Here is a 23,950-nt window from a genome sequence, read left to right as displayed (position 1 = left end):
GGTTTTAAACAAGCAGGCTCTTTAAAAAGGTGGGAGTCTGTGATTCTATCACACTTCACTTTTGGTCAAATTCAGCAAATATCTCCTTAGTGACCGTGTGTGTACCCCTGGCTCTGTAAAAGGGGTAACAAACAAAGATGGACCAACAAAATATTATTCCAGCAAAACAGCAACAGCCGTGTTTGTGCTTGTAGCCAGGATAGGGGAAAAGGTATGGATGTAGAAAGAGAAAGGCAGTGAAAGCGAGAGGGACGGTAAAAAAGTAGCAATGATGGGAGGGGGGTGTATTTGTTTGAGAGTTAAAATATCAACAATCTTTCTCCAAAATCACAGATTCCACCTTTAAAAAGGCCAACAGATTTCAATTTGGAGATGAAGAGTTTCAAAACTTGTACTGTAGTCGACCTAGACATCGGAAGTAAAAACTGCGATGGAATGATGGCATTTCAGGTAGCAAAAGTAAGAAGGAATTTCACTATTTGACTGCAGTAAAAAAAAAAAAAAAAAAAAAAAAAAAAAAAAAAAAAAAAAAAAAAAAAAAAAAAAAAAAAAAAAAGGAGACAAGGCTACAACAGATGAAGGCAAAGACATGTTCCATGTGTACCACCTAAAAAGAAAAACCCATCTGTTCAGGCCTTCAAAATGAAAACCTTGCTAAATTATTTTGGTAATTATTTTAAAAATTGTATGCACCTGAAAGATAAAAAGCAGCTAACCTACTGAATGAAATGCTTAATTTTAGTAAACCAATTCATTTGAAATTAAATACACGATAGAACCAGTCCACACTCATTCTTGATGTTTCACACAGACTTTTCTTTGAAGGTTGTTCTATTTCTGTAATTATGAACTTTATAAATACTTTGGCCTGTTTTGTAATCAAATCTCACACATGAGGCTCATATAAACTATAAAGGTACAGTCCAGCCAAATGTATCAGTCTTCAGTTAGTATTCTCTTTGATCATACAATGACAGTCTGAATCTCCACCTCCTCTGGGGAGGTGATGACATATTCCTCTTGCTGCTGCACCATCTGTATTCCCTCCTCCACAGCTTCCTCTGTGGTAACCATAGTAACTGTTCCGTCTGCCGTCTCCACGGTGCTCGCCGTGGCCAGTAGCGTGCCGTCACTGATGGCGGAGGCCAGCGTCATGGCCACCTGCTCCGTCAGGCTCTCGGGTGTAGCGATGGTGATGGTGTCACCGCAGTCAGAGATGGATGCGCCCTCCTCGTTCAGCGCCATATTGCGCACAATGATCTGGTGGCTGCCAGTGCCGCCGGCGGCATGTGACTGGCTGACGATTCGCTGCACCACTTTCATGATGTGGTTTCCCATCTAGCAGGGTGATTTGATATTAAAAAAAGTTGGAGAAGAGTTGTAAGATAATGGAAAAACATTTAACAGCTCTTACCAGATCCACACTCTGTAACTGCTATAAATCATGCAGATGTTCGTGTGTGTGTGTGTGTGTGTGTGTGTGTGTGTGTGTGTGTGTGTGTGTGCGCGCTGACCTCATTTTGGCTGTCATGAATAAGTGTAACCTCTTCCTCCTGCACCTCCTCCTCTGTTTGAGTCTAGGGGATATGACAGAAGCAGAGCAAATGCAATTAATGACAAAAGCTAGCAGCCCGTTACACCAATCATTAAAAAAGTGCATTCAATTAACTTCTCAACAATAACTGGAATAAAAAATGAATAAAAGGGGAATATAAGTAATTTCTTATGTGGTCTAAAGTCATATGAATCTAACAATAAATTATTAGCACAAACAATTCTACTTTAAGAACATTGTTTATGCATGCAGTTTAGGTAAAAGTTTACCTTGCTGTGGTGAAACTTGTTATGCAAGTTATCTACATAAATTACCGTTAGTTAAGTCCTTCTAGTTTGCACTAAAAAAAATAAACAGACTAAACGTTTGCAAATTCAGTTGCTGCTCTACAGTTCTACAGCTGTGTTAATCCAAGAGGTTTAAAGTAGCATAGTCTTGTTCAGGCCTTTCCAGCTTTGGCGTGCCCACACGTTTAATGCGTCTTTAATAAAAAGAAAGAAAGGGCACTTCTTCTGTGTCTTTAAAATAGTTTCTCTGATATGAATAAGCTAAAGACTAGAGCCCAACAGATATATCAATGGGCAGATATTAGGCATTTCCTGATCTATCAGTATCAGCATTTAGAATGGCAAATAAAGGATTCTGATGAAGGAATATTTAAAAATTTAAAAACAACGGTCAACTATGTTATGAGTGTTGCAATTGCACAGTTTGACCAGGAGAGGGCGCTCTACAACATCCCTGTTGGCAACACTGATTATTTTTTGTTATTGTGTTTTTGTTCAAAAGGACGAAGTTTCATATCTTAAGTTTGTATTTTTATAAATTTTATTTAACAGAACTTTAATATGTTTTGATGTTTCTCTGTTCTGTTGTGACAATAAAACAAATTATGAAATCATATTATTTTAGTGAGAACTCATGAATAAAAATAACTAATGTTAGGGAAATTGTTTTGTTACTTGTATTTTGTCGGTCAATTCAATTCAATTTTATTTATAGTATCAATTTATAACAAGAGTTATCTCAAGACACTTTACAGATAGAGTAGGTCTAGACCACACTCCAGAATTTACAAGGACCCAACAGTTCTAGTAGTTTCCTAGGTCACTCATATACAAAATAATGTAGAACACAACAAATGCTAGGCATTTCCATTCCTGTCAATTCAGTGTATGGTTACTCCTCTCTGATGTAATAGCATGTATCCTGTTGATTGCCAATTTAAATAAAAAACTAAAAAAAACCTCAACCTCATTTATTCAGACAGAGGTGCTTAAAAAAAGTTTGATGCCAAAAAATTCAACTTACAATTTACATGATGCACCTTGAAGCTATGATGCAAGGGGAAAAACCACATGTTTTCTTAACCCTGCTTCCCTGTGTCTCACCTTGATGATGTATTCCTGTGTGTCTGCCACCACTGAGGAGAATTCTACCAGGACAGCATGAGGATCCTCTGAGATTATGGCTTCTGTAGTGAGGCTGTCCACCGACGCCTGCTCCTCTGTTATCGCATCCTGCTGCTCATTGGAATCGTCCTTCTGGCAGCCTCCTGGTGGAAATCACATGTTATTATGTTTGTGTCAGTGCTACAAAAACTTTATTTTTTTAAGTTTTGTTGTCAGTCAATCAGACAGACCTTTTGCACGCATATGCCGATTCAGAGTTCCGTGCTCAGCAAAGCCTCGCCCGCACTTTGGGCACTTGAAAGGCTTCTCTCCGGTGTGATGGCGGATATGTCGCACCAGAGAGCCTTTCTCCCTGAAGCCTCTCAAGCAAAACTCACACACATAAGGTTTCTCGTCACCATGGGTCCGCTGATGCACCTGCAAGGCATTCTGAGCAAGACAAGGAGATCTGTTAGAGACGGAACTGGACTGCCTTTCATTGTGTCTGAGTGAAAACTTGGTCATAAAATAAAAGATGAACTCACCTTGGTCTTGTACCCCTTGTTGCATCTGGCACAGCGGTAGGGTCTTTCATCTGAGTGGGCCCTCATGTGCTCACGTACATGCCCAATGGTTTTGTACAGCTTGCCACACTCACCACACTTGTACCTCCTCTCACTGACATGGACTTCCATGTGTTTCTTCAGCAGGTAACCAGTTAGAAACTCCTTATGGCAAAGTGTGCACTTAAAAGGCTTGTAACCTGCATGAAAGAAAGGTAATTTTTTTTCTTCTAAAAATTAGTCAGTGTACCATCAACTGCTTTCTTTTGATTTTACATTGTTCACAAAAGTTGATTATAAGAATAGAGCAAAGTCATACTCTGAGTCATTATTAATAGTTATGGACTTACCCATATGGCCCTTGACATGAAAGCGGAGGTAATTCAGCCCCTTGAAGGAGCGATTACAGTGTGGACACATGTGCAATTTTAAAGTTGTTTGATCATCACCATCACTTGCTTCCTGCAAAAGAGTACAAATATTCATTGCAACACCAGCACAAGCTCTGCTGAGATCTGGTTCAAATGTTGCCAGAACTGAATGCTGAATTTAACTTGCAGCAAAGAGTAGAAATTTTGGCAGAAGCACAATATGATCTGATTTCTGCAGCTAAGGAGCATCTCACAAACAGGGCATGGTTATGACTTAACTGAAGTGAACACACAGCTTACGTACCTCTAGTTTTACATTGAATGACAATTTTAAGTCACTCATAAACACACACTGCAAAGAGTAGCTGTCAATCTACAACTAAGAAAACCTACAAAGTTTTTGTGAGCAAAAATTAAGGTTTTAATATTGAGTAATATTTTTAGTTATCTCTTTCTATTGGGGTCTGTGATGGGAACCAGTACTTTAAGAGTAATGGTAAGCTAATATTCAAAAGGACAAAGTGAAAACATTGCAGAAAAGGAAAAATTAAATTGTGAAACGAATGTTGACCGTTTTCAAAGCACTGCAATATATCTAACGACACAATGAAATGCAGTAAATCTACTGGTCAATCCAAATTCCTCTTTCCTTACCTCTGCCTCCATCTCCACAAACTCTTCTTTAACCTGGATCTCAGTGATACTCTCATCAACATCAGGGCACTCAGAAACTACTTTATTTTTATCCTCAGTTGCCTGCGAGGTCTCCTCAACCACGGCTTCTTCCGTCCCCAATGCAATGCCAGAGTTGATAATGGCCTGGCAGATGAGGTTGTTGCCTGCTGCTGCGGCAGCAGCCAGGGCTTCTGCCTGAGATTGCTCTACTACAACCTGGCCAGAGACAGAGCAACAGAACAACAGCAAAGGTTGGATTAGAGTTACAGGCAAAACACTCTCATTCCAAATCTCTACAACTACACTTTTTCTTTATCATTGCAAACATGTACCAAAACTCATTTTAAGGAAATTAAAGAGTATGTGTTTTGTGTGATATATGATTAGTTACAGCAAATACAGGACTTTTAGCTAAATGCGCACCCTTTCTTAACTCACCTGTTGCTCCTGCGTTGTTCCATTCACCTCCATTGTGAAGTGGACCTGATGGAGGACCTCTTGGGAACCAGCCTCTACCACACTGACAACAGCAGTCTGAGCCTCTACCATCTCCTGATCCTCTGGCTGTTGCTCCACAACCACTACCTCCTGCTGCTGCCCAGCCACTTCGACTCCTGGAAAATTCACACAAACCGGTCAGTGACTCAATTGATTGTTACTTCCTTGGGTATTCTAAATCTATTCCTTTATCTACTGAATTGTCAACTTTTAAAATTCTCAAGTATTTCATTGATCGCTACAACTCATTTGCTTTGATAGATAAGATTGTGTGAAACCATCGAGCTACCCTGTTCAGCACAGACACACCTCGATTTTTGATACCAGTACCAATACCGTGACTGCCATACTGGTTCTTAAACAATATTTTTTTTTATTCCAATTTCATAAAACAAAAAGAAATTACAACATTACAAATTGTGGCACAAATGTTTTTATTTATCTTTTTCAGCTCCTACTACGTGAGCCCCATCTCTGTGTAACGTAGAGTTTCTCCTGCCTGCCTCTACGACATGTAATGTTACACAACCAATCACAAACATTATTAGATCTTGGTAGAAGCCTGCTTTGCGCTTATTGGCTCCCTGACTCTTGATAAGATTCACTCCTTAAGTAATGAAATTGGGTATTGAATGGCAAGGCGTTTTTCGATACTTAATACTTTTTTAGGCAATTTGGTCTGTGCCTGAAAAGTATTGAATGCGGTACCCAGCCCTAGACACACCTGGAACAAGATAACAGCTCCTGCTGTATAAATCTGACCTTTTTGTACTCCATCTTTGCTGACCAAGATCTCCTTGTACTGAACAAAGCGAATCTTTTCTGTGCAGGGTGTGAGGGCCTTAAGGTGTCTGGTGAGGGCACCCGACTCTCTGAAGGACTGGCCACATAGGGTACAGCGATACGGCCGCTCATCTGCAAGAAAACAGGAAGAAAGTTGCGTTATTATCAAAATGTATTAGAGGACCTCCATTCAAGACAAAAATAGTCTGTGTTTACTGGCGGTACCTGTGTGGCGACGGTTGTGACGAATCAGGGAGCCTTTTGTGCGAAATGAGGTCCCACATAGGTCACATGAGAAGTTCTTCTGGTCACTGTGAGTTTTCAAGTGAGTTCTCAAGATGTTGGTCTGTTGGGGAAAAATATAACGTATTAGAGAGACAACCCAAGCAATAAAGTGTGATAAATACCCTGGTAACTATTACAAAATCTCATGTTACTCATCTCAGATACTAGGAAATAAAACCCACATTTTCCCATGAAAGACACACAGACAATTGATATGTATGACTCACTGTTTTAAATGTCTTGTCACAAAGTTGGCAAATGTAGCGTCCTTGTTGGTTGACTTTGTAAACAGGCTTGTCACTGTCAGCATTGTCAGATAAAGATCCTTCCGTCCCATCCGAGTGGTCAGTGACTTTGAGCAAAACGTTTTTCTTCCTGCGACCTCGACCCAATATGCCACTGCTTTCATCTATTTGATAAACAGATAAAATAAAAATTAGTCTTCCCGCAAATCTGAGACCTAATACAGGTTGAAATGGTGGTGACTAGTCAATAAGTGGATTCCATCATTGGTTTTGGAGGAAGGAGTGTTTCCACTGATGTGTTGATTTGTTGATGTGTTAATGTGTGTTCTGTGTTGTGTTTAAAATGTTGTTGGCATCTGGTGGTGCTTTTCTGTGTATGTGTTATTCAGACATCCTGCGGCACACTACATTTCCTTTTCTAAAGGATAAATAAAGTAGAACTTGAACTGAATAAATGTATTAGTCCATCATCAACAACATTCTGCACCCATTTTATTTGAGTTTACTGCTTCAGTATTATTTCAAGCAAAGTAATATGTGTATTTAATACTTTACTTTGTCATATATTGGAGTAAACTGAAAATATTTGTTTTTGGACTGATAGTTGGATAAATTAGGCAATTGGAATTAGTCACCTGCAGAAAATTATAATGGGCATTTTATTCATAATTTATCGAGTTATATAATAGAAAGAATAATAAATCGTAAATTGCCCTCTTAATGTTGACCCACCATTAGTGGCCTTCACTGGTTCATCTGAGGATGCACCTTCAGCTGTTTTCACCTCTGAAGAAGAACTTCCATTGGCTGCAGCAACCTGGCAAAACGTAGATAAACATTTGGTCTACCTCTGCTGTGTATAGTGTGTCCTGCTTATAAACCCACACATCACAGTCCACACCTCTTGGTTGGCCTCCTGGCCGCTCGCCTCCCGTTTGCAGTTGTGTTGCAGCTTGTGCTGGATGAAAGCCTCCAACGTGGTAAACTCGGACTGACAGCGTCCGCACTTGTGCACATCTTCATCTGGCAGCACGGAGATATACGCATTACAGAATGAGACAACTTCATTATGTATTTGTGCAAGCAGCTACCACCTAGCTGATGTAGCTAACGTTAAACCATTCTAAAGACTGCTGACTGGCAGGAGTAAAGCTACAACCAACGCTAGTTTGCTAATGTTGTTATTAATGGCAGCTAGCTGCTAGCGACACTTCATGATGGAGGAAGTTGGCTAGGCCCAAACAAAATCTCTGATAAATAGCTAAGTCTAGTTTCACCTAAAAAAAATAACTAACCTTCATCTCCCAGTGTTGTCTTAATGGTGATCGTCTCGTTGCCGTTCGTCGTTTGCTCCCTTTCTGTTTCTGCCGTATGATTATTTTCTACATTCATGTCGTTCGAATTCTCCGTCTCTGTCGCAACGCCGCCACAAGAGAGGAAAACATGGCGGATTTACGACCTCGTAGTCATAACAACAAAAGGGCGCGTGCGTGTGTCTATTCACCGACAGATAAGAGACAACAAGAATTGTGTGAAATATATATTTCATTATGTTCAAAAATCGTTCAGAATCACAATTTATATATATATATATAGCTTCCATTCATCCCCTATAGCCTATAGGATATATGATTATTAATAATATATTTTTTAAGTCATTTTGCATTTATGTTTTTCTCTCAGATAAAATATTCTTTAAACAGTGTTTGCATGTTCAGCTTTATTTATGTAAGATGGATGGTCAGGAATATGGAGTGGCTTTCTTAAACATTGAAAACAAATCCAACAGCAAAAAGGGACTTCCTAGTTAAATAAAGGTTAAATAAAAACTAAACGTGCAGAAGGATTTGCTACTCCCTTTCTAATTCAAATCATAATGTGCAAATAAATAATAAATTATATCAGACCCAGAAATGAACAGGAGCCCACCTTCATTAAAACGGTTTTGGCAGCAGGTTGAAGGGAGATTAGGGGCTCGTAGTGCATTTTTTTTCCTTACATGTTTAAAGTGACCATGAATTTAATGATGATGACATGTGATTTACCAACACACGGAACAAGGAACCAAAGTCAAGGCAGCAACTTTACATTCAACACTTCAAAAATCTACTTGTGTAATTTGATCATGCAGGGTAACTGCATCAAGAAACAAATAACTTAAAACTGTACAATGATTGTTGTTCTGCATTTCTTGCTGCAATTTAAAATAAATATGAAATCCTTGAAAAGAAAAAAGAAAACATGTAAATGAGGGATAGTTTAGAAAGACCGATAACTGGGTGAGGGGGCGTAACTTTGTTTTTATAAAGATAATGTTTTACCTATAATTCCTGTTCATTTCTGACCAGTCTTGCCTGACATCACTTCCCCTTTATTTTTGATGAACATGACTCGTACCAGCATTTTAAAATTATAACCTTGTGGATTCCTCTTTTTACAAGCTTACAGTACGTTAAAAACATAAAATAATAAAAACAAAAATAAAATACACATAGACAAAGTACATAAAAGATGGTAGGTAAGCACAGGAAGATCTGGTTGATAGTGAGATGTATCTTTGGTGGAGTTGAATCAAGAAGAATGCCTATTCACGACACAAAAGTAAACAACAAACACTTTACGGCAGTAAATATGGCTTCGCACTTTAGCAGTGTGTTGCAGCTGACAGATCTCGATGATTTTATCACACCCTCTCAGGTAGTTGAACTATTCTAACATATTATAACATCGGGCTTATTTTAAAAAGACTTGGGTAAAGCTAATAATTCACTTCCCTTATAAAAATCAGTCGATGGCGGAAACGTACCGACATAGCATTCGTGGTAACTGTTACCTAACTGGGGTCTTTGTCAATGTTACAAATCGGCTGTGAGAGAACAACAACTACAAAAAATAACCACAACCACAAAACCCGCTTGACAAAAGCGTATGCTATTGCAATGCTAACTATTTGTTTTAATTGTCACTGATCGCAAACCCCGCCAATGTTAAAAACATAAAATGCCAGCTAAGTAGTTAGCTTGCTGCTAATGTTAGCAATGATGTTACTACGGTGGAATAGTTCTGTTGGTGATAACTAAGTTTTTAGCGGATACAAGTTATACTTTCACTCTATAGACAATACGTTACTGCAGCTTAAGTTATTGCCCAACTTGTCTAACTGAAAGTCCTTAAAAATGGTTGTGTAGACCTGGTATTTACCACTTTATATCATTTAATTATGACCTGCGAAATAACGTTATGCAGAATGGTGTGGCACTGAGTGATACTGATCATTTCCCTTTCCAACTCTCATTTCTTACCTGTCGCGATGAATTTACTAATTTCTTGTGATCTTTGTGAGGGGAAAAATGAAATGACTGTTTAATCAGTCTAAAAGGTTGGTCTATCTAAAACCGAGTGTTGACTTTTTTTTGTTTGGTATTTTATTTCGTTACCTACTTATGTATTCTTTTAGCTAGTTGTTCTTACCCTGTTCTGTCAGCTGCTTGTGGGTGTTGTTATAAATTGCTGTGTTTATCTTGTGCATTAAGTTCACACAAAAAAGGAACACAAGTAGGTTTGCTTTACATGTGTGGTTTCTGTTGCAGGAATGTGTCAAACCTATTAAAATAGAGAAGAAACAAGGAAAATCTTTGGCCAAGATTCAAATAGAAGACGATGGCAGTTACGTCCAAATCAACCAGGTGGGCTTTAAGACTTAATCAAAACCTGCGTGTATTGAAGTATTGCACTACTATTTACACTGAATTTATTCGCCTCTTGTGTTTGTAGGATGGTGGGAAGCAGAAGCTGGAGAAAGCAAAGATCTCACTGAATGACTGTTTGGCCTGCAGTGGCTGTGTCACCTCAGCTGAGAGTGTCCTCATCACACAGCAGAGCCACGAGGAGCTCTTAAAAGTGCTGCGCAACAACAAGGTAAAGATGTATGTATGTGTTTGAATGCTTGTGTAGTACGTGTCTGGTTATTTTTGCCTTTGCAGCCTTTTGAATGTGATAGTTTTGAGTGTCACTGTATGCATCATTTGGACTCCCTCTACAGGAAAACGTGACAGAGCAGAAGGTGGTGGTGGTGTCGGTGTCACCGCAGTCCAGAGCCTCCCTCGCAGCATACTTTGACCTCAGCAGTAGTGAGACAGGCAGGAGGCTCACATCCTTCTTTAAAGGCCTTGGTGAGTGCAACATATTATTTTTTTCTGTACTATTTAAGTCAAACATCACAAAGTAAAACTGGAAATGAAAATGATGTATACAAAGTCACTTATGAAGATTATCATCATTATGGCAGGTGTTCATCATGTGTTTGAAACAAGCTTTAGTCGGACCTTTAGCCTGCTGGAGAGCCAGAGAGAGTTCGTGGAGCGTTTCCAGAGGAAGGAGCAGGATAGTAACAGACTTCCCATGCTGACATCGGCCTGTCCAGGTATTCCACTACAAACCCTCTTATGTTGTAAGGTCGGAGCATCCTGCCATGCTGACCTTTGTTGCGTGTCAACCTCATTTGCCATATTCGTGTTGGACCACATAACTTATACTTATTAAAAGGCAAGAGGTGGCAGCTTCGTTCACTGTTGTGAAATAATACTTACATTTGTTATTATTTCAGTATTTGTTCAAATACCTCTCCCATCGTGTGTATGGGTGTGCACGTGTGCGCTCTTTTGTGTACGTGTGTGTGTGTGTTGCTCAGGTTGGATTTGCTATGCAGAGAAGACCCATGGCGAGTTTATTCTTCCATACATTAGTACCACTCGCTCCCCCCAGGCGATGATGGGCTCTCTGGTTAAAGGCTATTTTGCTGAACAAAAGGTACCGGACACATCAGAGATTGCAGTGTGTTCCACCTCGGGGAGGTGAAAGTAACTCTGACACTTTTTATTATATATATTACTTAGAATAATGAGTTGCCATTGAGCTGTGTATTGTGTGTGTTGTTAGGGACTAAGTCCACAGCAGATCTACCACGTGGCAGTTATGCCCTGCTTTGACAAAAAACTTGAGGCCTCAAGGTCAGATTTCTACCTGGAAAAAGATGAGACTCGAGAAGTGGACTGTGTCATCACATCTGGTACAGGAACTACAGTTATGATGCTTTTTTTTTGGTCTATATGAATGTGGAGTATCTTCTCTTTTATACCTTTCTCATGTCTCGTGTATAGGAGAGGTTCAGAAAATGCTGGAGGAGAAAAATGTGTCTCTTAATGATGTGGAACCTGCACCTCTAGATACATTGTAAGTTCTGTGACATTTTGTTTTTGTTTTCTGTAACATGAATTTCCAGAAGAATAAATTAACTCACACTATATATTATTCCAGGTTCAGCAGTGTGAGCGGGGGTGAGTTCCTGAACCATGCTGGAAGCGGTTCAGGGGGTTACCTCCATCATGTCTTCACCTATGCTGCTAAGCAGCTGTTTGGAGAGGAGGTGAAGGATCTCACGTACAAGATCCTCAGGTGAGTCTGTCTCAACAACTTTAAGAAGCCTGTTTAGTGGTGTTTGTGGAGGTTCCTTTTGTCTGGAACAGTCAGGCCTATTTTCAGTATAAATGAAGAGCTGTTCCAGTTCAGTGATCCCAAAATGCTTGTCGATAACGCCTAATTGTAATATCACTCAACCAGTAGCCTAGCGTATTGATGTTGTTTTAGAGACTTTATATGTGCAGATCAAAGTATACCAGCGTACACCTAACCTTGTTTTTCTAACTTAATCCCTCTGCCACAGGAATAATGACTTCCAGGAAGTGACTCTAGAGAAAGATGGAGTAGTCCTCTTGAACTTTGCTTCCACATACGGCTTCCGCAACATCCAGAACCTGGTGCAGAAACTTAAGAGGGGAAAGTCGCCTTACCACTTTGTGGAAGTTATGGCCTGTCCATCAGGTAAAGTGATGTAAGCCATTGTGCTTTTGCTCGATTGGTACAGTGGTCAGTCACATCTGTGGAAATACACAGGCAATTTAAATACATGCATTGAGTTGTTGAATGGATAACTGACGAGCACAACTTGCAGAGTCGTCTCACCAGCACTGCTTTACTAATTTGATATTTGCAGATGTTTGCGAGCAAATTAAAACAAGAACCCCAGCATGTTCCTCTAACTTTTTGTTATTATGCAGGCTGTCTAAATGGTGGTGGACAGGTGAAGCCCAAACCTGGTCAAAGCCCAAAGGAGCTTCTCCAGAAGGTTGAGGAGCTCTACAAGGCAGAGCGCCCCCTATCGCCAGAAGACGACACCCGTGTGGCCGAGCTGTACCAGTCCTGGCTCCACAGTGTAGGGGAGGAGAGAGCCAAAGAGCTGCTGCACACACACTACCACCCTGTGGAGAAGATGAAAAATGGACTCACTATGAAGTGGTGAAGAAATCTTTTGCTAAAATCCATGAGTTGCAGATAATCTTTCAGCAAACACTGACCACAGAACCGGCCAAAAATAACTGACTATTTCTGTCTCTCTTCCGGGTTATGGGTAAAGTCAAATATAAGCTGTTTTGATGTATGCCAAAAACCTTTTAAGCCACTTCTCCCCTCGTCTAAAAATGGTGTACCTGACATAGTGGAAGACAATGGGCGTAGATAATAGACACAATGTTGAAGCAAAATTATTTATTTGGTCTGATTATTTGCCATTACAGTATACTGCTGATTGTCCTTTCAAATGGATAGTAAATCATTCGTTTGGGAACATGAGCTGAAACAACAAAGCAAATTATAATCATTCCTTATTTAACTCATGATTGATTATACAATACAGTTGTGTGTGTGAGTATATATCTGTGTGTGTATAATTATGTAGCGTATTATCTATATATAATATATACATTATATACTATTATTAGAAAAATAAGACTTTATTTCATTCTAGCCATTTGTTTTTGTAAGTTTAAAAGCTCTCCAACAGAACAATGTTTCAGACTAATATCTTTTGTTGAATTATCTTGACTCTAATTTACGCTCTAGCAGTGAGGATTTACTCACTTTGGGATGAACAGCAATAATTACATTGCATAATGATGTACACTGCATATTTCTTCTACCCTTGTACAATGTATAAGTGCAACATATCACACTACTGTTCCAATATTATGTGTACGTGCAGTCTAAATTGACAATTGAAAATTGTATTTTTACAGTGGATCTATTGTGTCCAACTGCAAACGCAAGAAATAGAGCAATTGTACAGTACATATACAGTATGTCCAAACAAAAGTAGCAAAAAGTAAAGTAAAATGCACTGGCAGTAATAAATAAAGCATAGTTTTCCCCCAAAACCAGTTATTTAAAGCAATAAATAAATAAAACACATTAGTATCTAGGAAATTAGTATTAGCAAACATCACTCGGTGCAGTTAGTTTGTGCGTAACAGACTGAGAGACCAGCCCTTAATTAATTTAGCTTGAAGGAATATTTGATGAAAGCAGCTTTACACTGGCTTATTGTGCAGACATTGTTTCATTATTACTAAAACAACACACATTAGGGTCAACCAGGTTCCCAGCAGTATACATTGGTTAAATTGAGGGTTAAAGCAAAGAATAACACTCTACAGAGTTGTGTCTTGCTGCGTTCAGTCATTCAAACTATCTTTCCTTGATAGTTGAGTATGTTCAGATCTCTGAAACTGGATCTCAGGGTCTGAGAAGCCCCCACTCCAAAGCCAACATGGCATGGGGAGGAAGTCTCTGCTTGGGCTTCTTAAATGTGTCCCTCTCCTTCCGCAGAACCCTCAGCACCTCTATGGGGTCTGTCTTTCCAGTGTACTTTTGTACTCTTTCCTCTCTACAGTAAAGGAAGAGGATAAGAAAGACACAACAACTGAGACAATGTATAACACAAAATTGTGGCAGGAAATGTCCAGATTTCAAAAACCACTGATTAATCTGGAAACAAAAGCTCACCAAACGAACTTGTTTTATCAACATATGCTGTGTACTAAAACTATTAGAAGCACCTAAACAAGTGCAAAGATAAACTACATCCATGCCAAAACAAAAAAGTCTGAATCCTTTTATTTTTTTCAAATTGGTTAAAAAACTAGAAATTACAAAATCCAATCAAAATGGCTGGAGACATATTGTCACCAGGTTCATCCTTCATACATGCTGTATATAAATACTCAAACTCACGAGAGGCGAAGAAAAGGGTTGTACTCAAACTCTTCCATTAGGGTAGACGGCACTGTGGGTTTGTCATCATTATCTCTCGCCTGCAAAAATAAAAACTGTCAGCAAAATAAATATTTCTCAATTTATTCTCAAACAATAAGACTTGCAAGATTTTAGCTTTTGTCCAATGCCATGAAAAGACCATGACCAGCAATGTTTGCTGGTTATATAAAGCTTATTTCACTGTTCTATAGACCTCCATTGTTGTGCAACAACTACTGAAAACACTTCAATGAGTCGACTTCATTACCTTTAACATGCACTGTAGTTTATCTTTGATTCAATCCCACAAACACTGTTCTGTTGTTGCAAAAACTGTACATGTAAATATGCATTATTCCACGGCTGAAAATAGCTCCCAGCAAATGCACAATTTACTAATTTTTGAGTATTGTTGCAAAGAAACAGTGTCCAGCTGTTTAAGGAAATTGAATATACTATATACTAAAAATTAAGAATCTATATTATGACCTGGTTTTAAAGATTTACGTCAGACTCAGTGGGCTTGGGGCTGAAATGGGAGAATGAAGTATTATGAGACGGACTAAGCGTTTTTAAGGTTTTTTGTCTTTTGTTGACAATAACAAAAATAGAGAATATGAGCTTTATTCTTTTAAGCAGTTTTCATTGAATTGCTCACCCTGGCCCAGCTCAGCATCGCTTTAATCTTTTCATTCTCTGGCTCCACCAGCATGGCAAATTTCAGGTTCCTAATGGTGTACTCGTGTCCACAGAACACCTTCTACAGATGAACAAAGAATGATTTAAAGGCAGGATTTCTGATTAACTAGCACACATAGCAGTAGAGTTTGAGTATTTTGGTCATTCTGGGCTTCTGAACATTTTGCACTTAGGTGTAGGCAGAAAAGAGAGCCAGGCTGCACTCTATCACCTCATTGTACGTGTGTTTGTTCATCACCGTGACGCAGTCTTACACCAGTTCTTATCTGAGGTCATGTTAGCTGCCGTTAACCCTGTGATGGCCGCACATAACCACTACAAAAATCTCTTATTTCCACTAACCGTATCTTGAGGTAGGGTGCCCAGCACCTGGGTGAGATTGTGGAACATCTGTTCTGCCGTGCCCTCAAGAAACTGCCCGCATCCACCGATAAACAATGTATCCCCTAACAACCAAAAGAAAGGACAAGCAGAGGCAGAGGGAAGTGGTCAGTCCTTGTCTCACACAATTAGAACAATGGACATTGTTCTGTTCAAAAAGGATTCATATCTCTAGCCACTCAAAATGAAGTTACTATATTTACAATTGATACCACATGACGTGTGCTGTACAGGTATAAGCTGTTCAGAAATGTACTTCACAGGTTTAAACTGGTTCCCCAGATTTTAATGTTTACAAAGACCTGTGAACACAGCAGGGGCATCAGTGCACCCATCCTCCCAGACAAAGTAGCACATGTGCCCAGAGGTATGGCAGGGAGTGAATAGGCACCTCACATTGATTGAGATAAACTGCAAACAGAGAAAACAAAACATCAAAAGACAACAAGAAAATCTGATTTTCTGTATGTTGAAATTGGAAACTGGATACATTTTACTTAGTTTTGGGTACCTTGAGTTCCTGGCCATCGGTGACTTTGTCTGTCAGACCCCCGATCCGATCGTCTCCCCCATACACCCTCAGCCCAGGAACCTCCTTCAACAGAGCCTCATTCCCCCGAGCATGATCCCTGATCAGTAAAAACAGGTTGGTTCAATATTATTAGTGAATTGTTTGGGTGTTCTGGTATTACTTATTTACTGTATTAAGGCAAGACGACTGCCCTCTAGTACCAAACCAGTGGTCTTACCAGTGATGGTGTGTGGTGAGGACAGCTTTCAGAGACAAGGCCTCTCTCTTCACTATTTCTAGCAGCTTTAGAAAAAAACAGACAAATACCTGTTAGCAGCAATTCACATATGTATGGAACTTTTAGTCAACTGACAGGAAAAAAAATCTAACATTTATATTATTGTCAGTAGCCTACATATAATCATTTTTAAATAACCAAAGTATTTTTATATAAATATTATTTTTATCTCACTCTCTCTCTCTCGTTGTATAGTTGTGCAAAAAAGGCCAGAAAATGACATATTTTTCATGTTCATCACATGGACCAAAACAGGATCTGTCTCTCACCCGGTGTGGTACAGCAGGGTCCACAGCTATGGCCTGTTTACTCTGCTCCTCAATCAGCAGGTACATGTAGTTGTCCTCCAGTATGGAGATCACCTTTACTTTCATGGCACCGTTGAACGAATACGATTGCGCACCACAGTGCGCAACACTTCAGAAAGGGTTTTATTAGTCAACAGTCAACTATAAATATGCACCAGTTGTTTATTTCTAACTGATACGGTTAGCTACTAAAAGCATGCAACGGTCTTCAGACTTCGGTTAGCAGGACCAGCGTTAAAACGATCTAGCCGGCTCTGGTGCGGTGTCATAAAACTGAACATTTCCTACAGCCTGAACAATGGAACAACACAAGTCAATAAATAAACCCCAGTTACCTCGGTTTATCTGATATCGATTAGAGACTGTTGTATCCTTGTTCGACTGTTACGGTCTGAAAGTTGTTATTCATCTCTGGAGTCAGACCATGAAGTTATCGTGACATCATGTCAAATCGAAGACATTTTGATCGAGCCGGAAACATTCACCGTCTTTCCATCTTGGATGGATGGATGGATGGATGGATGGATGTCCGTCCGTCCGTCCGTCCGTCCGTCCGACCGACCGACCGACCGACACGCACGCACACACACACCTCTTTCAATATATAACAGTTATAATTGGGCCATTCTGCATAAAAAGCCATTTTAAAGTATATTTTTAATTCAAGACTTAACGCCACTGACTTGAATTAATGTGTTTTATTGCTTTTTCCAAAGAACACAATGCAATATTCTTTGTAAGATTGTACTTTACATGCAAAAGAGTATTCAGGGTAACTAATATTTAATGCTGACAAAACAATACTTAGACAATGCTTTGCTCACAAAATGCTTTTAAATGAAAAACACTTGCACCGAATTTTACAAACTAACAGCTTCCAAGCAAATATGAAAAGAAATGCCCCAATTCCTAAATAAAGCATTGATTTGATCTTTACAAAAAAAAGTAATCAATTTACAGAAATTTTACACATATTCCAACATTTGCTCCTCAAGCAGCTCCCTGGCTTGTTAAAATCTTTGAATTTTAACACTTCATGAAGTTGAGGTTTTTATATGAATATATTAGAACATAATATTAAATATACTCCAAAACTCTGATTTACAGATGAACAAATTTATTTCTTATGGATTTAAAAATCATTCAATTAATGGTCATATATTACTATCACACCAATATCATCCCAGATACAACTAAATAAAGTTTAGAGCCATATTAGGGCTGCATATAGTGATGAAATATGTGTGCCTTGACTGAGAGTAAATGTAGCATATCTACCTTAAGTCGCTTTAAAATCAAATTGCAGATATTTTTTGTAGTACTCTACTGACAGGCTACCGAGTTGGAAGCAGTAAAGAAACAGTATGCAGGGGTGCACTAGACATCACTCCTTGGGAACCCGGAAGCCATCTTTTTCTTTCCGGAGACTTCTCATGGTTTCAACCGGGTTTGTCTGCTTTACGTGGTCTTGCACTGACTTCTCTCTGCATTAAACATCAAAGAACTGCAATTAGTTCTAAACAAGCTACTCAATACATATCCATGTGTTGTAAGTAAATAAAAATAATAATTAAATCATGCTCTACATACTTTACTCTCATAAAGGGGTTAAATGTGAATTCCTCTGCCAAAGTGGATGGGATGGTAGGCTCTCCCTTGCTGCATTTCTCCTACAGAAATGCAAACACAAAGACGTTTTGATTTTCAGTTTCAGGGGTTGATCATCTGAGGTAATCATTGCTTTGATGTGACACATTAGTCAAATACCTTTGCCCAAGCTAGCTTCTTCTGAATGACTTCATTGTCTGGTTCCACATAACGGGCAAATTTCAGATTGCTGACGGTGTACTCGTGACCACAGTAAACACGCTTTAAACACAAACACACCATTGTTGGTCAGTCTGCAATACAGCTTAGGTATACTTTATCAGAATATGTCAGTTTCAACATCCAAAATGGAAGATGTATTGCATATCTCTGCTGAAGAAACATCTTGAAAACATTTTCAATAATACACTTTACACTGACGTTACATATAGAGTACATGTATTTACTGTTTCAGGTGGCAGGCTTCCCAGAATTTCTATCAAGGCTTTGTACATCTGCTCTGCTGTACCTTCGAAGAATTTACCACAACCAGCCATAAACAGTGTGTCCCCTGCAAGGGAAAAAGAAAAGAAAAAAAGAAAAGTGTCCTTAGGACATTAAAAAAAGTCACACATTGAACTTGCATCAATACCTAGTCAAGCTTGACAGATTTAAGGCTTTTGTAAGTGACTTAATTGTCTCCTGGTACTTATTTGTGCAGTACATCTGCAGATTACATTTCACTAGAACTATACCTTGTACGATTTCTTGTGAAGAATAAAATTGACTGATGTGATGTGATTAGACGTACCTGTGAAAACAGCTGGTGGCTCAATGCTGTTTTCTTTTGTCACATAGTAGCAGATGTGGCCAGTTGTGTGACATGGTGTGTACAGACATTTGACATTGAGTGATCCAATCTGGGAAAGAATGACACTGGTGAGCAAACATCACTCATTTGAGGCTTATATATTTGGATGGTAGAATAGATAGTTTGATGGTCTTACTTTGAGATTGTTGGAATGAGAAACTTTTTTTGTAATAGCATCAATTCTGTCATCTCCTCCATAGACCCTCAGTCCCGGCATTAGCTTCACCATCTTCTCATTTCCACTAGCATGATCCCTGAAGGGGAAAAATTATCAGTGCATTGTTACTATTCCTCAGCAAACATTTTATGCAGATACAATGGTTTCTTAGCACACTGGCATTTTTGGCTGGTTAATTTGAGAGTTTTCAGACTTCTGAAAGAAGGTAAAGTCCACAGCTTAATGCTCCGCAAAATACTTTAAACGTGTAAAATCAGCATTGAGCTTTGGTGCAGACTTTACCTGTCCTGCACCAGCAACTACATGGATGTGTACTACATTGTCTTTTTCTGAACTAGTTTTCAGAATTCTCTCATGAATATAGTAAACAAATGATAGCCATTTTAACATTATGTGTAAACTAAAACATTAACTTAACTTGCAGCTTACCAGTGGTGATGAGTGGTCAGGATTGTTGTGAGTTTTACGCCATGTTTTCTGACAGCTTCCACAACCTGTTGAACGCAAGAAAGGGTCAAACTGCAGTAGTGCCAAAATGATTGCTTAAAACCTTTATCCGGCAAAAGTGCAGAATATTTGTTAATTCTGGCTTCTTTTATGTGAAGATATGCTGTATTGTTTCTGTTTTATGTCATTACAAATTGAATATATGTGGGTTTGGGAGTGAAGAAGTTAGTATATTGCGCTCAGAAAATCTCTGATGGGAATTCTTCACTATGTTTTGACATTTTACAGACTAAAAGATTAGTCAAAAGAACAATATGCAGTAAAAATCAATAGTTGTAGCCCTCAATGGAAGCACAAATATAATTGCTTAAGTCTTTGGTAATATTACTGTACTTTCACTTAAGTAAGATTGTAAAAGCAGGATTGAAATTAAAAGTATTTCATTGGATTATTAATGCAAAAACAGCTAGCCGCCTTTTGATGTGGCGGCTGGTCAAGGTGGAGCTAATTTTAACTACTTATTAAAATAGTGGTTAGTTCAATAATACAGCAACGCTAATGGTCCATGTAGTACTAGAAATATAAGGTGACACAGATTGGAAATGCTTGAGTAAAAAGGTACCTCAAAAGTACTACAATATAAAACACTAACCTTTATTGGCTCCACAGGGTCAACAATAGCTGCTTCTCTGGAGTCCACATCAATCAGGAGGTACATGTAGTTGTCACTGAGTGCAGGGAGAAGTTCAACCCTCATATTTGCTTGTTCTACCAAAGAGGATTTCCTCACAGCACTGTGAAGGAGGGCAGCTGCTTGGGCCTGGACTTCCACAGGTGCTTCATGAAACGATAATAATAATAATAATGATAATAATAATAATAATAATAATGTTTAGTGATCCCCAGTAAGGAAATTACAATTTACACTCTGTTTTGTTAGTAATCATACACACAGTCCTGAAACAAACACACACACACACACACACACACACACACACACACACACACACACACACACACACAAAAATCAATATTCTCATATTATCACTACTATCATAATGTGTATAGCTTATGTCATGTTTTTATATACAGACTAGTCTTGCTTAGACTGACACGAGGACACTGTTAGTCTTGCATAATTAATTTTATTTCTATAAAATATTGACAGGCACCCTTTGCCTAAAAATATTATTTACTGCAGCCACAACAGGACATGGCATTAAACCGTGACGTTCGCCATTGGCTGGACCATAGACAAGTATGAACCTGTAGGTGAAGCATAGACCGTATACAGTCTATGAGGTGAAGCTAACACGTCAACAACAAAGTAAACAACGTTAGCTTCAATGCTAACTTTAAAAATGCACTCATTTTTTTTCCACCTAGCTAATAGCTGCCACACCGTGGATCTAACTTGACTGTTAATGGAGATTGCTGTATGTAATTAGGTGCAGGTGTTTGAGACAGGCCAGCTGTGCTCACGGCCCTCTTCTTCAGACACGACAAAAGAAAAACATTAGCCATTAGTAACTAGTTTACATTCATGTAACTGCACAATCTAACGTGCTAAAATAGATGTTTGCGTAGTAAAAAAAATCGTGACCACGTACCAAATTTGAAAGCTGTTGCAGCTCCAAGCAGAGTGCAGGCACTCCCTACTAGAGACTTGAATAACATAGCAACAGCAGATAAAGCCTTATCGCATTCACGTAAACCAGAAAAGTTTAGTTCAGTTTAGTTCCGCGTCGGTCACTTTTCAACTTTAACCTCTCAGGCTCCACCAATCAAGTCTGGGGGAGTAGATCCGGAATAATCAGTTTAAAACACAAACACATTGGTTATATCCGCATTTTTTAAACGACGAATCCATCAAGATACAGTATGGTACATGTGGGTGGTATTTATTTGAGATTTTAGTCCTGATAAACTTCCTAAATAGATTGATATATCAGCTATTAACTTGATATGTTGAGTTTCCGGTATGTCCTTTCAGGCTTGCCGTAGGTTAATAATCTCGTTTATGGAACCAGTGTCGGTCAAAGTTTGGTTTAACTGGTGCTGACAGCTTCAGAGCGGTTTAAACGGTCACATTTCTCCACAATGACAGCACGAAACATATCTCGATTTTGGGAATGGGGCAGGAAGATAATTTGTGTAGGGAGAAACTATGCCGACCACGCCAAAGAGCTGAAAAATGCGATTCCTACAGAGCCCGTCCTATTCCTGAAGCCACCCTCTGCATACGTAAGAGAGGGCTCCTCCATCCTGGTTCCCTTGTACAGCAGTAACCTGCACCATGAAGTCGAGTTAGGAGTGGTCATCGGGAAAGGGGGCACGGCCATTCCTCAGTCCACCGCTATGGAGCACGTTGCAGGCTATGCTCTGTGCTTGGACATGACAGCCCGGGACGTCCAAGACGAGTGTAAGTCCAAGGGTCTGCCCTGGACCAAGGCTAAAGCTTTTAACACCTCCTGTCCCATCAGCGAGTTCATCCCCAAAGAGCGCATCACTGACCCGGGGAACGTGAAGCTGTGGCTTAAGGTGAACGACCAGCTGCGGCAGAACGGCTGCACGTCCCAGATGATTTTCTCCATCCCCTATCTTATCAGCTACATCAGCGAGTTCATCACCCTGGAGGAGGGGGATCTCATCCTGACGGGGACCCCGAAAGGAGTCTCCGCCGTGCAGCAGCATGATACGCTGCAGGCTGGGATCGAGGACATTGTCACCATGAGCTTCAGAGTGGACAGACAACACCAGTAGGCTAGTAAAAACAAAAAAACACCAATGACTTTTGGCGAAAAAAATGAACCGATTAATGAAAAGAGAGTGTTTTACTTAAAGGGTAAACGTACTCATTTTTTAAATATATTTTCAATATCTGTGAGGTTCAGCAGATGGCAGTGCTGTGCCATCAGCACCATATTTCTGATGCTGCATTGTAGCCTGTAGGCTACTTGAATAAAACAGTTTGGTAACATTGATTGATTTCGCGAGTTCGCTTATGATCATTAGCTACTTAAACCAGGGATTGTGAAAAGCATGTTATTAAATAAAGTTAAAATAAAAATGTATAATCAGCAAAAAGATCAAATGGTATGTTATTATTATTATTATTAATATAGACAACTGACCTGTCAGTGTTGTATTTTTAATTTTCATGTATAGAATTACTTCATTATGCATTAAAAAGTATTTATTTTAAAATTGTTATGCTGTAATCTGTACATTAAATATAGTGGTGGAAGAAGTACTGTGATGTTAGTAAAAGTACAGATATAACAGTGTAGAAGTACTATGTTAAATGTACTTGATTAGAAGCTAAATGTACTATAGGTATCAAAATTATTCAGAATGACACATTTCAAAATAATATATAATTGTATTTTTTTTCATATTATTATTGACACATTAATTTTTTTCATCACCTTAATGTTGCAGCTGGTAAATGTACTTTATAAACTGCTGGGAAGCTTAACCTATAACAATACATCCTAATCTTATTGATGATTAGGTTTTGTATTCAACATCTGAGTTATTAGTAACTACAGCTGCCAACAAAATATAGTGTAGAAGAAGTATTTCCCTCTGAAATGTAGTGGAGACGATGTTTAAGCTTCAATACTACTGATTTAATACACTTTAACTACTACTACTACTAGAAGTAGAGTAAACATATATTGTGATTATAGTGATAGTCTAACAATAGCAGTATAAAGAACCAACATCTGTAGCCTTTTCAACTTGTCATACTGTATGTATTACTACATTTTAACTAGAGTGATGTACTTATGATAAGAATATTTACAGTCACATTAGGCATCATAGTCTGAATTAATACGGTGTTCCCTTCAGTAGCTTAAATGTAAAGTAGAGTTTGTCCCAGAGAAGTTCAAGTTGAGAAAATAGTCATGTTAATGAGGGAGTTTCGAGGACTGAGGGTTTGGCACTGGCTACATGTGGTTATTTGTAAATTTGGAACACATTTTGCTGCTAGTCGGATTAGCTGAGATGTGTTTTCTACAGAAAGTTTGATGGACCACATTTTGATACATTATGTAACTACACAGTGAACCCTGTTGCCTTTTTTAATGTACGTTGTCTGGTTAGACCTTCAACAACGCACCAAAAAGACTCCCCTAGCCATAGTATTGCTGTT

The 23,950-nt window shown here is 38.9% G+C and overlaps 5 protein-coding genes across 6 annotated transcripts; 2 read left to right on the top strand and 3 right to left on the bottom strand.

Annotated features, from left to right (window-relative positions):
- Positions 1-601: 601 nt before the first annotated feature.
- On the bottom strand, positions 602-7,842 carry e4f1 (E4F transcription factor 1). The gene is made up of 14 exons (XM_032536739.1): positions 7,662-7,842; positions 7,268-7,389; positions 7,099-7,183; positions 6,349-6,530; positions 6,062-6,182; positions 5,816-5,968; positions 4,994-5,169; positions 4,535-4,771; positions 3,860-3,971; positions 3,492-3,709; positions 3,198-3,396; positions 2,947-3,110; positions 1,515-1,577; positions 602-1,338 (listed from the first exon to the last, which is right to left on the bottom strand). The coding sequence occupies exons 1-14, from the start codon at positions 7,756-7,758 to the stop codon at positions 964-966; spliced, it is 2,304 nt and encodes a 767-aa protein (XP_032392630.1). The 5' UTR covers positions 7,759-7,842; the 3' UTR covers positions 602-963.
- Positions 7,843-8,942: 1,100 nt separating this feature from the next.
- narfl (nuclear prelamin A recognition factor-like) lies at positions 8,943-13,048 on the top strand. Its single transcript, XM_032536755.1, has 11 exons — positions 8,943-9,063; positions 9,957-10,052; positions 10,141-10,284; positions 10,409-10,538; positions 10,655-10,789; positions 11,057-11,175; positions 11,305-11,434; positions 11,526-11,598; positions 11,683-11,820; positions 12,089-12,246; positions 12,483-13,048. Exons 1-11 carry the CDS (start codon positions 8,947-8,949, stop codon positions 12,722-12,724), a joined length of 1,482 nt encoding a protein of 493 aa, XP_032392646.1. The 5' UTR covers positions 8,943-8,946; the 3' UTR covers positions 12,725-13,048.
- LOC116702526 (hydroxyacylglutathione hydrolase-like protein) lies at positions 12,955-17,208 on the bottom strand. 2 transcript variants are annotated; one of them, XM_032536774.1, is made up of 9 exons: positions 17,044-17,208; positions 16,670-16,817; positions 16,341-16,405; positions 16,103-16,220; positions 15,894-16,002; positions 15,553-15,656; positions 15,170-15,271; positions 14,491-14,570; positions 12,955-14,143 (listed from the first exon to the last, which is right to left on the bottom strand). In XM_032536774.1, exons 2-9 carry the CDS (start codon positions 16,772-16,774, stop codon positions 13,993-13,995), a joined length of 834 nt encoding a protein of 277 aa, XP_032392665.1. In that variant the 5' UTR covers positions 16,775-16,817; positions 17,044-17,208; the 3' UTR covers positions 12,955-13,992. The 2 variants fall into 2 exon arrangements, with proteins under 2 accessions (XP_032392665.1, XP_032392666.1); XM_032536775.1 differs by lacking the exon at positions 15,170-15,271.
- A 175-nt stretch (positions 17,209-17,383) lies between these two features.
- On the bottom strand, positions 17,384-21,664 carry LOC116702522 (hydroxyacylglutathione hydrolase, mitochondrial). The gene is made up of 9 exons (XM_032536769.1): positions 21,402-21,664; positions 20,444-20,628; positions 19,774-19,838; positions 19,303-19,420; positions 19,107-19,215; positions 18,763-18,866; positions 18,476-18,577; positions 18,299-18,378; positions 17,384-18,192 (listed from the first exon to the last, which is right to left on the bottom strand). Exons 1-9 carry the CDS (start codon positions 21,466-21,468, stop codon positions 18,093-18,095), a joined length of 930 nt encoding a protein of 309 aa, XP_032392660.1. The 5' UTR covers positions 21,469-21,664; the 3' UTR covers positions 17,384-18,092.
- A 137-nt stretch (positions 21,665-21,801) lies between these two features.
- On the top strand, positions 21,802-22,773 carry fahd1 (fumarylacetoacetate hydrolase domain containing 1). The gene has a single exon (XM_032536778.1). The coding sequence runs from the start codon at positions 21,892-21,894 to the stop codon at positions 22,552-22,554; it is 663 nt and encodes a 220-aa protein (XP_032392669.1). The 5' UTR covers positions 21,802-21,891; the 3' UTR covers positions 22,555-22,773.
- Positions 22,774-23,950: the final 1,177 nt, after the last annotated feature.

Source organism: Etheostoma spectabile, chromosome 15, assembly GCF_008692095.1.
Source record: "Etheostoma spectabile isolate EspeVRDwgs_2016 chromosome 15, UIUC_Espe_1.0, whole genome shotgun sequence".
NCBI classification, from domain to species: Eukaryota; Metazoa; Chordata; class Actinopteri; order Perciformes; family Percidae; genus Etheostoma; species Etheostoma spectabile.
Note: the sequence above shows the minus strand (reverse complement) of the source record. Positions and strands in the feature narration are given on the sequence as shown.